This window comes from Phoenix dactylifera, chromosome 11 (genome assembly GCF_051530095.1).
Source record: "Phoenix dactylifera cultivar Ajwa chromosome 11, Ajwa_hap1_PhDact_Kaust_v1.1, whole genome shotgun sequence".
NCBI classification, from domain to species: domain Eukaryota; kingdom Viridiplantae; phylum Streptophyta; class Magnoliopsida; order Arecales; family Arecaceae; genus Phoenix; species Phoenix dactylifera.
The window spans coordinates 21,114,287-21,125,559 of NC_143200.1; the positions used below are offsets into that span (position 1 = coordinate 21,114,287).

General features: G+C 41.2%; 1 protein-coding gene across 1 annotated transcript; it reads right to left on the reverse strand.

Moving 5' to 3' along the window:
- Positions 1-3,060: 3,060 nt before the first annotated feature.
- Positions 3,061-10,667, reverse strand: LOC103711387 (2-oxoglutarate (2OG) and Fe(II)-dependent oxygenase superfamily protein). Its single transcript, XM_089926288.1, has 7 exons — positions 10,199-10,667; positions 8,311-8,484; positions 8,100-8,192; positions 7,922-7,990; positions 4,128-4,334; positions 3,532-3,657; positions 3,061-3,393 (listed from the first exon to the last, which is right to left on the reverse strand). Exons 1-7 carry the CDS (start codon positions 10,463-10,465, stop codon positions 3,238-3,240), a joined length of 1,092 nt encoding a protein of 363 aa, XP_089782414.1. The 5' UTR covers positions 10,466-10,667; the 3' UTR covers positions 3,061-3,237.
- Between the last annotated feature and the right edge of the window lie 606 nt (positions 10,668-11,273).

Here is an 11,273-nt window from a genome sequence, read left to right on the forward strand (position 1 = left end):
CTGTGTTGACCGGCAGCGCGAGGAGTTTGTGGAGGACGGGATGCAGAATCCCCGGCATTGGGGGCACTGTTGTGGCTGGGCCGTACTCGAAGATCCAGGAAGAGGCGGTTGGTGGTCATGCCCGAGCTGTCCAGTGGCTCTCAAGGCAGCCTTGGCGATCAAGGCAGAGAACCCAGGCTGTGGTGAGGGGGTAGTGGGAGAGGTGAGCAAGACGGGGGCCGGTGAGGGGACCGTGGACAACAGTCAGCTCGAGCCTCGAGGATTCCTCCTCATCAGCATGAAGCTGCTGCTCTGGAACTGCAGAGGGGCGGGAAGCCTTCCTTCCTATCCAGATTTAGTAGGTTAGTATACTTGTATGATCCAGGTGTGTGTACCCTCTTGGAGACAAGATTATTAGGTATTAGCTCGAGGATCCTTCCTCATCAGCATAAAGCTGCTGCTTTGCAATTGCAGAGGGGTCGGAAGCCTTCCTTCCTAGCCACCTTTAGAAGGTTAGTATACTTATACGTGACAATTTTGGAGATTGTCAGGTCAAAGCCTCCAGCGAGCCAGACGGCGCTTTCCTCCATTCTAAGGCTTCTATGCAATTGAGTCATTGGGCTTATCTGGGGGTGTAGTGGTGGTGTGGAAACTAGGCTTTGCCAATTTTGACATCTTTCATAGATGTAATCAACAAGCCATTATGGTGACTTCAACTGTATTGACGGCCTGCAAATGAAATGGAGGGTTAGGGCATTCTCTAGCAAGGCTGAGGTTATGGAGTTTCAAGATTTCATTGTTGCTAATGGCTTGGTGGACGTTGGTTTCATTAGGCTAAGGTTTACTTGGTGCAACAACAGCCACGATAGAACAAGGTTCTAGGAGAGGAATGATAGGGCCTCTGCCACGGCATGATGGATTTAGCAGTTTCTAGATTACCACATGTATCATCTGCCTCATATTCCGGTCCTTATCTACACGCAGTCCACCATTCCATATCGGTTTGAGAAAATCTAGCTTTCGTACCCGAGATCTTGGGACATTGTTAGGAAGGTGTACAGTATGGCGATGCGATGTGTGTGATGTACCATACGACCTGCAAGCTCCAATTACTCAAATGCCAGCTTTGGAGGTGGAACAAAGAGAAAGTGGGTAACATTTTCAGGAGACCAGAAGAGGTCGAAGACTCGGTTGTCTCTCTCCTGTGAAAGGAGGAATGGGACAGGGGTTTGTCTTCGGAGGATTTGGCTGAGTTGAGATCTAAATTGTCTATGCATCATTGTCTCCTGCATCAACATGGGACCTTCTAGCGGCAAAATCTAGAGTCTAGTGGATCATGGAGGGCGACCGAAACACTAGATTCTTTCATTGATCGATAGTGATTAGAAGATAAAGGAACAAGATCCAGAACCTTAGAGACAGAAATGGAGTGATGACGAAGGATGTGGAGGTCATTAGTTGGAAGCTCTTGTAGTTTTTTAATCAAAGGTGGTCCTAAGCATGGATGTCGGCCCTGTTCTTAAGGCGAGAGTTTCGGAGGCTGAGAAGAGGGCTCTCTCTATGCCAGTCACAGCTTTGGAGGTCCAGGCAGCATTGTGGTCATTGGCAAAGGACAAAGCTTCAGGCCCCAATCATTTTTCCCCCTTCTTCTACAGAAGGTACTGGACTATTATTCATCATGAGGAGGTAGCTTCTATCCAGCATTTCTTTGACACGGCATCGATATCGAGGGAATAGAAGGAGATTTTCATTACTATGTTTCCCAAGTGGTAGGGTGCCACTAAGCCTGGCCATTATAGGCCTATTAGTATTTGCTCTACTCTTTATAGGGCTACTGTGAAAATCTTGGTTGCAAGACTCAGAGGATCCTTTCTAGACTCATTAGCTCTGAGCAGGTGCCTTTATTGGTGGTCGTAGCATCTCTAACAACATTCTCATTGCCCAAAAATTCATACATGACCTACGGAGAGCCCCTTGTAGACCGAGCCTCATGGTCGTTAAGCTGAATATGGAGGGAGCCTACGACCAAATGAGCCGGCGCTTTCCCTCCTATTCCTTGGAGAGTTTCGAGATTGGTGAGGACTTGATCTAGTGGGTTATGGGATGTGTTCAGTTTCCATCCTTCGCCATTCTAGGGAATGACATGCCTGCTCCTTTCTTCGACCCCACCATTGGCCTTCGGCGAGGTTGTCCTCTTTCTCCCTACTTGTTCATCATTTGTGTCGATGCTTTGTCTAAAACCCTTCGGGTTGCTTCTTTGACGCGAGTCATCAAGTCCTATAGGCCTACTCCGAAGGCCAAACCGATCTCCCGCCTCCTTTTTGTGGACGACTGCATGCTCCTAGGTTGAGCCACGAGATAGGGTGTCATGAGAATTAAAGGCATATTGGAAGACTATTGTGCTGCATCAGGCCAACGAGTCAACTTTGCAAAGTCAACAGTCCACTTTAGCCCGAAGACTAAGCCATCACTCAAAGGCTGCATCAGGGAGATCTTGGGGGTTGGAGAGCAAGTTGGCTGCTACATGTATCTGGTGATACCCATCAATGGGAGACTTCTATGGAGGGCTAATTGTGGCGAGGTTGAGAGAGCATCAGTAAGAGGCTGAAGAAGTGGCAGGTGAGTGCCCTCTCTATGATAGGCAGAGTAACACTGGTGAGATCAGTCCTTAGTTCTGTTCTGATGTATCTCTTGTCCAACACCCTTTTGCCCAAGATGTTGTTGCTGAGATTGGAGCAGATGTTTAGAAACTTTCTTTGGAGAATGCAAGATAGAAGAAGAGGTGTTCATCTACTAGTAGATTTCTTCAGATTCCATAATGCTGTTTCAGTGCTTTTTTGAGGATTTAAACACACTTCACTTTTGTATGCACAATTCTGCTTCCATGGGTTCACAATGGTACGAGATAAGGCACCACTAGTAAGCCTATATAGGGGAAGTGCTTAAATTAAGATTGACTATGATCACTCTTCCAGCATAGATGTGGTGGAATTTAGTTTGTACCGAACACTGATAAAGACAGAAGAGAAAGCATAAGCTTAGCCTGCAACATCTGAAGCGCAGCCATTCAAATACACGACATATAATAAGAAGTATTTCCATGCACAGATATGCCAAAGAGTATCACAACTTCTGTAAGTGATTATTGGATAAATAACCGGTTAGGATACACAAACCAAGACCAGCCTCCTACCTGGATTACCCTTAAACAAAGCTTATAAGAAACATGAATCAAACTTTATTTCCTCCAGGCTTGGCCTACGAGTATCCTTTCTTTCCTTTGAGATTGATCACTGCAAGCTCTTGTTCGACAAAATCTCCAGCACAGATGGGAGGGTACTTGCCTGCATGGGGTGCCTCAGCAAAATGGCCTAGTGGCTGTAGTGTTGCATCAGAAGCAATATGTGCGAAGAGCTAAGCAAGGACCAATACGAGAGAACAAGGTGATTAATCAAGCAACTCAGGAGCAACAGAAGGGAAGTGGGGAAGCGAGTGAAAGTTGAATTCTCATATAAAATTAAGTCAGCTTAACAGGCAGTTTGTAGTACTTACTGTTGATGAGACCCTCCACAGGCTGCGGTTTTGCTGGCGAGCCAGTTCAATAGCTTCGAGAGTCCTCTTAGTCACAACAACCTCATGCATTCCAGCTAAACACTCACCCCCAGTCAGCCACTCTAGCTGTATACAAGCACAACCATCAACTGAGCTATTACCATGATATTGTTCTATTTATGTTCTTTTGACAGGAAATTTTTATGCTATCAAGGACAATTAGCCAGCCTCATTGACTATAGTGAGTATTATGCTGTCATGCAGCAAGCAGATCCAGCATTACTGTTGTCATAGTCCAGCCATATACTAGCATATTTTGAAACTTAAAGAATGACAAAATGAAAAGGATAAATAATAAAGTAATCAGAGATGAAATAATCAGAGATCACAAAATACTGATAGAATACTGTCACTTTGTTGGCTCATGCTGGCATATATGGTTGTCTCTGTTTGTACATCTCATGGTATTACAGATATTTCAGTGTATTACTAATATGAAATTTGCTTCCTAACAATCAGTTGAAATTTGAACTCGAGATACTATAGTTGCGATGCTTTTGAATGTGGCATTATCAAAGAGCAAAACCATAGTTTACCTGTTTTCCTGTTTGAATGAGAAGGCACCCGACAGGGACCTTCACTTCCACTTTCTGTCCACTTCGCAACCAGATATTAAGGCCAGGAAACCTGCTCCTGCCATGTATAGTCAAGAAATTGAGGTCATAATGATATCCTGCAAATACTGTGCCCTTGGTTCCATGATGCTGAAGGTCGCTTCCTGTTGGAGCAAGGAGGTGAGGTCCCTAGTTTCAAAGAAAAGGTAGAACTTTGTAAGAGACGGAACATAGATATGATAGTGAGAGGAATACTTTTGGTAAAAAAAATGATATGGTTGGTAAGATGCAATCGAAAACTTTAAGAACAATTATCAGCAATTAAGTGCAATACTTTACTAATAATGCATGAAAAGATTCAGTCTAAATACTCCATCAAAAGTGTTCGCTTTATTTAAACCACTTCCATATGGAACAAATATTCATAACTAAACACACTGATTAAACTCATTACCATCAACTTTCAGCTTTTTTGACAGTTAAAAGTCAAAAACTGTAGTTTTTCTTGAAATAAGAAATGGTGATGTCATCATAAAAAGTTTGATTGTACCACTAAACACTCAATAAAGCAAAGAGTTGGCTTCTTCAATCTTGAACAAGATTTACGCATGAAACATAAACAAAAATGGTGAGTGTTAAAAGGCTGCCAGAAAAGATAGTATGAGCAAAGCTGTAATTTCAGATTATCATATTCCACCTCAAAATGATAATCAAGCTGGAAAAGTAAATAAATCCCAATCCTGAATATTTTAAAAACAAGCAGAGTGGAATATGCAATCATAACATATTCTCATAACCATTAGATTAACTGAATTTAGTAAAATATCACCAAGAAGCACATGATGTTACCAAGATCATATTGGTAAACACCTTGATTCCACAAGATAATGCCTATGAAAATTTTAACATAAATACATAAGAAATCCATGGTCTTCAGTCTGTGAAGTTTGTCTTACAAGCTGAGAGGAAAAACCAATCTGTCCCTCTTCCCTTTCAACTACCAACCAGCAACCACCAACTTCAGAAAGACACAAGAAAGGGAGCGCCCTTTATTTCTCTTTCTTTGCCATATGTACTTCATGACTCTATTTTGTGATGCAACACAAACTACTGCAAATAAAGTTGAAGTGGGAATAAAAGATATACCAAAGTAGGCAACAATGAAGTGAAAAAATGTTAGATTATCAAGATTCAGTGGAGAAATGTTTATAAAACATGAAGTTAGAAATGCCATATGGGCTGGTATCTTAGCCAATAAAGAGAGTAAGCTTAAAAAAGGTGAGACCGTCTTTTTTTCAAAAAAAATGAGGTAAGTGGTGAATTTGCATGAAGGATGGATACTTCAGAGAAAAAAGAACAAAAACCATTAGACAGACCAAAAAAAAAAAAGAATTAAGAATTCCTTGGAGCGAGTTTATTTCATTATAATGTGACTATAACATAACCGAACAGGGGACAGACGCAGATTTTATATGTAGGTGGTAACATATTGGCTAAGACATACACTAAAGCAGCTTTTTACATTTTTACGTAGATAAATGGAGAGAGAGATGAAGGATCTCCAAGATATAATAAGCTATTGACACAAAATTATGAAAGGCACATCTGAAGCTGATATGATAGACCTAAAGGAGTCAAAGGAAATTTTGCCCAAAAGAAAGGAGAACAAAAGATGTAGCCAAGAATATTGTGTGGATTAGTTCGTTAAAATGAAAGAAAATACACATAAGAAGAGTATGAAATAGATCAATACATTGAGATGGGTTATGGAGGAATTAAGACCTTAGGAAAGATTCGAACCATGCGAAAACAAAGAAGTCAAGCGAATAGGTTAATAAGCACCATGAATTCCTAATTCCTATGCGTCATGACTCAATCAATGAATTAAATTTGTACACATTGTCTTGGATGTTCTGCACTTTGTATCACTATGGGATGCATCAGCATGTAATAACAGGTTCATTGATGCTTCGCATACGCTTATCAAATTCCAAGTTCTCAAGGCCTAAGAATTAATATGTTCTACATTCACTTGGACATCCAGAATTATGAAAGTCAAGATTTTCTATATTTGCTACTTGTAATATACCAGATTGCAAGACTACTTTAAAGCATATTGTAATAGATAATTTGTGTTAAAAATAAAAAGTCGAGGATTTTCTGCGTAACATCATTACATAGCTAAGTACTATTGTTGCCTCTTAAAATTCACAAGGAGAAGAAATGAGCATAAACATGGGAAGTTGAACAATTTCATCTTCATTTTTATACCACAAAAGGTGGAGAAAATCTTTTTTGCTGAGGAATTACAAAGGCTCCTGGCATAATCCCTAGGCTAGATCAGATCTGGAGCTAGGATGTTTAAGGTCTTATAGGACAGTGGGTTGATGAAAATGTTGATGTCTTAGAATTCTTCTCGTGTCTCAAAAACAGTATTTAGGAGCACAAGTGGAATATCAACTTGATATGAAGAAGCATGGAGAGGGTTAAGGGAGGAGGCACTAAATTGGAGAAGGTAGGACTTGTTTTTAAAAGATCTACAAGAGATTGGATGTTTAATGCTTGATTAGTGTCAAATTCCTGTATATATTTGAACTGCCGGGGCGAGACTTGGCACAACACTAAGGTTGTTCCATTATAACCTAGAGGTCATGAGTTTGAAACAAGGAAGCAGCCTCTCCGCATGCGTGGGTAAGCTACATATATCTAACCCTCCCCAGACCTCACAATTGGATGAGCCTCATGCACTTTTTTTCCTGTATATATGAATTGCGAAGTTCCATGATACAAGGACTTTGGATTCTCTAGAGACTTCGACCCATTTCACAAAGAACTAATGGAACCAAAGTTAAGGCACTAACTAAGCATTCTACAAAGGTGGCAATGTTTAAAATCATGATGCATGTTTAACCTATCTGAGTTCTCTTCAATAGCTGCTGTATTTAGTCTAACAATTAATACTTAAAGTCCTAAATGGTGCACTGGTTTCCATTAATACGAAGTAGGAACATTGTCACATGATTAATTGCTATTTTGATCAATTCTAACATTTAGCTTCCAAGAACTATCTAGGCCTGTAGCATGTCACCATGCCATGTCAGTTTGAATGCCATCAAAGTAAATGATTGCCTGAGATCTTGTCTTGGGGATACAGAAAATCTGTCAAAATCAAGGCTCCACCACCATGTGCCCATATGGGGCTAAAAACAAATTCTCTACACATTGATAAGGTAAGTAGTCAACCAAGAAAAGAGTAAAAATCAGCAAATTGAGCTGAGAAGATTCTCTTGCTCTATAGCAAAATATACTGAGCTCAACTAGCCCCATCCTGCCTACAATGAATATTATAATTCTCACACATTCATACATATCAAGTGCTACACATCCTTAAGTTGATTTTCCTGCTATTATATCTACCATTTAAATACTTATAGGCCCTTAATCCATTCAACACATTTCTTTGTTCCTCTCCTTACTAGTTCCTCCCATGATATTTGGATGTGGCTGTACCATGCAGATTCGTCAAGCCACCTAAGCAATGAAGCTCTAGACAGCCTATACTGCCTAGCAAGTGCAACTGAAGTTGAAAATCTGAACAACTTATCAGGATATTCAACAAATGTAAGACTACTTGGCACTACATATAGTATTATTAATTAGTTTGCACTAGTAAACTAAATAAGCTTGTAACATGATGAGAAATTTGCATTGCAAGCTCGGTTTTGGTTGATTAGAAAGCATAAGTGACAATATCTGCAACAATATGTCACCGGTACCTGTTTCATCAAAGAAGTGAATGCATCCTGCGACAAGCCAAAACCAATTGCAGCCATCTCAGCAACAGCCTGCACCAGAATATGCATCATATAAATTTATAATCTGGAGTTTATAACCTGTCACCTCAGAGGGCAACAAAAAAAATTGCCTTCGTAGAAAAGGACACTAGTGTTGTACCTCAATTGCGGCTATCATCTTGAATCCCCATAGGTCCATGGTTTCTTTCCACTCAGGAAACCCTTCTGGTATGACAGGTTCAGAATTCAGTTCCTGCATGAAAGAAAACAATAGTTCCACAGTGCCCTAACCATGTAGAGAAGAATATTTTGTTTTAAAATAAATGTACACAGAAAGATCTTGCTAGAAAGAAATTCACAATGCTTGATACCTGAAAGCAGGTATTTGCTGGTCGAGGACCTATCCTCCACATGTATCGCCATTTAGGATCTGGTCCTGTAGGAGTGAATGGCCGAAACTCCTCTGGCATCATTTTTATTTTTTCTTGCATGTCCTTATCCACTAGACTGCGTGGTATCTCCACCCCTTCAGGTGTTACACCAACCTGTTTCCACTCAACAAAAACTTTCCAGGTAAATATGCTAATGAACAGTGAAGAATAAGAATGGTCCTTATCTCTAACAACAGTTCAGAGCTAATATTTTTCTTTATTTTTTCTGGCTGAAAATGAGTCATAATAAAACTAAAACGATACACCAAAATATCATGGTCTGTACATATATACTATGATTATGGATTAAATTGCTCATTTCTTAGGCTATATCAGTTTTTCCATTTGAGATAGTCTTGCAGATCTCCATACGCTTGTAGTGACCACAAGAAAGTTGTCATAAATTATTTCATTCTGAGGGCTCATTTTCGCAATGATGATCAACAAAAGGCAAGGACAAAGAGAAATTGCAAAAATATTGTGAGATGGGAGTAAAAACTTTTAGCTTTGACAAAGAAGGTGATCGTGGTAGGAATGGATGGTGGAGAAGATTCACAAGGCCAAGCCTAAACATTAGGGATAAGGAGATGAGATATGATAAGAAATCTAAGCTTCAGACAGAGACTGAACAAAATGAGGCGGAGAAGGAACCTAACTCAATAATATTGTGATGACTATAGTCTCAGAATTCTGAAGAGTTTTTCCTTGTACCACAAATATATTAAAGGAGCATTCCTACATCAGCAACACTAATCCTAGTATCTGCTTCATAGATAAGAGGGTCAGAAGTTTGCTCGTGATGCGTAACAAGAAATGTCACAACCTCAGTTTGTACCGGGAGTAAACATGAATTAATTGTTTTAATATAATTTGTGTTTGCACTAAGATGGCACTTATCTGATCTTTGTTTTTCTGCAAATCACTAATCTTTTTTGATGTAAAGGGGAGGCAAAAAAAGCCACCCAGTCTGCAAATCATTAATCATTAGCATGTCCCTTGTATGTTCTGTATTCAGAACATATGAAAATTCTCAGAGTGCTTTAGCAGTCACCTTATAATTTCTTTTACTACCAAAAACCAAACTTGGTAGTTACTTACCCAGGATCATTTAATTTATAAAGAAAAGTCAATACCTTAAATCATGTAACTAGGTGGGGAAAGTGCGAGGGATATAACCCAATCTCAACCAACCATTAAATAGAAAGCCTAATGCTATCCATATCAAGTCTATATCACTAATCAAAGTTTGGGAAAGCTCTTCATGGCCAATTTTCAATCTGACTTCAACCCTCAAATTAGTCTCCAGAGATCAGAGTACGGCCTCGGCAACTTCAGGACAGAGAATGACATGCTATAAGATCTAGAGGGCTAGTCGGCGCGTAGGAAGATGACATGTTTTTGCTTACGCAATGTAACAAGTACCCTCCGGAACTTCCTGAGACTTGAAGAGCTTCAAAATTTAATTTAGAAAATTACATTCGACTCCGAGGCCCAAGTTACAGGCTAACGAGCCAGAAATAACACATGATGCACAGGATGGCACGACCACTAGATCAAGTTTATATACATACTGGAGAAAATGATCCTTTTTTCAACAATTGCACATAAAATCTTTCCAATGCCCCCCTCCCCAAAGAAAAAAAAAATAAACCCAACCCCATCAAATTTCAACCAATCCTAAACTTCGATTCCATCTTTAAATTACAATGTCAAACATCAAAATAAATAAATAAATAAAACTCAAAAACAATGAATCGGCGACTTTTCCCTTAAGATGCTACCAAAAATTTCTTTTAGAAAAGGGGGAAAAGAAGAAGAAAAATGGGACCTGGTAATGGAGGTGGGGGCGCTCTTGGAGCCGCTTGAATTCCTCGGATCGCTCGAAGTACCTCTCCATCATATCCAGGAACCGATCGTTGTCCTCGGCGGAACACCGGGGGTCCTTCACCAAGAGCGCCCCAGTGTCCCTCAGGCTTCTACTCACCACCGCGCATAGCTCCCTCAGCTCCTCATCCGCCGCCGCCGCCGCCGCCGCCGGATAGGGGGATCCGGCGATTGCCAGGTACGGGGCAAGGTCCACGACGGGCAGGTCCATCGCCCTAGGTTGCGGGTCCTCGGAGGCGGCGATCACTGCGCTGCTGAATTGGCGATGTCCTCGAGTGGCGGGAGAATAAATTTACGAAGAAGGAAAGCGTGGGGAGTCCAACTGGAATGACGAGGGTGAGACGTATCCGACTCATGATGTGAAACCAGGGGCGCACAAAATCCGGGATCGGGTGGGGAAGTTGGAGTAGGGCACTGCAACACCTGCACGTTTCCAGGGCTGGAAGTAGCTCATGGGCCATGGCCAGCCCGACGTTCGACGGGCAGGGTCGGCCTGCGGTTGGGCCCTGGGTTCGGTCTACGATAATTTGTCACGAGCTTGAACGTACATATAAAATCCGATGCTAGGCCCAGTCCGGGCCTCACCTGAAGCCCAAGCCAGGACCAGGCCTGAAAACCCAGCCTGGAATCAAGTCCCAATCTAGCGCTGAACTAGGCCCAGAAATCTACTCCCCAATTCTCCAAAACCGTAGGCTTATCAGAGAAACCGAAATGGGTCCGGGGCGCCGGGGCTCATCTTTTTTTTTTTTTTTTTTTTTTTTTTTTTTTTTTTTTTTTTTTTTTTTTTTTTTTTTTTTTTTTTTTTTTTTTTTTTTTTGTCAAAACGGCAAATTATATAGCTCTAAAGTGAGTACATCCTGCCAGATCACGATAAAGTAAAGAGTACAAATCTGAAGAAATCTCTCCTACAGATGTCCAAAGGAACTCCCCAGAGTGTCGTGCGACGAAGGAGGCGACCCAGTCTGCTGCCCTGTTCGCCTCCCGATATACGTGGGCTACCTGGAAGCCACCGAACTCCT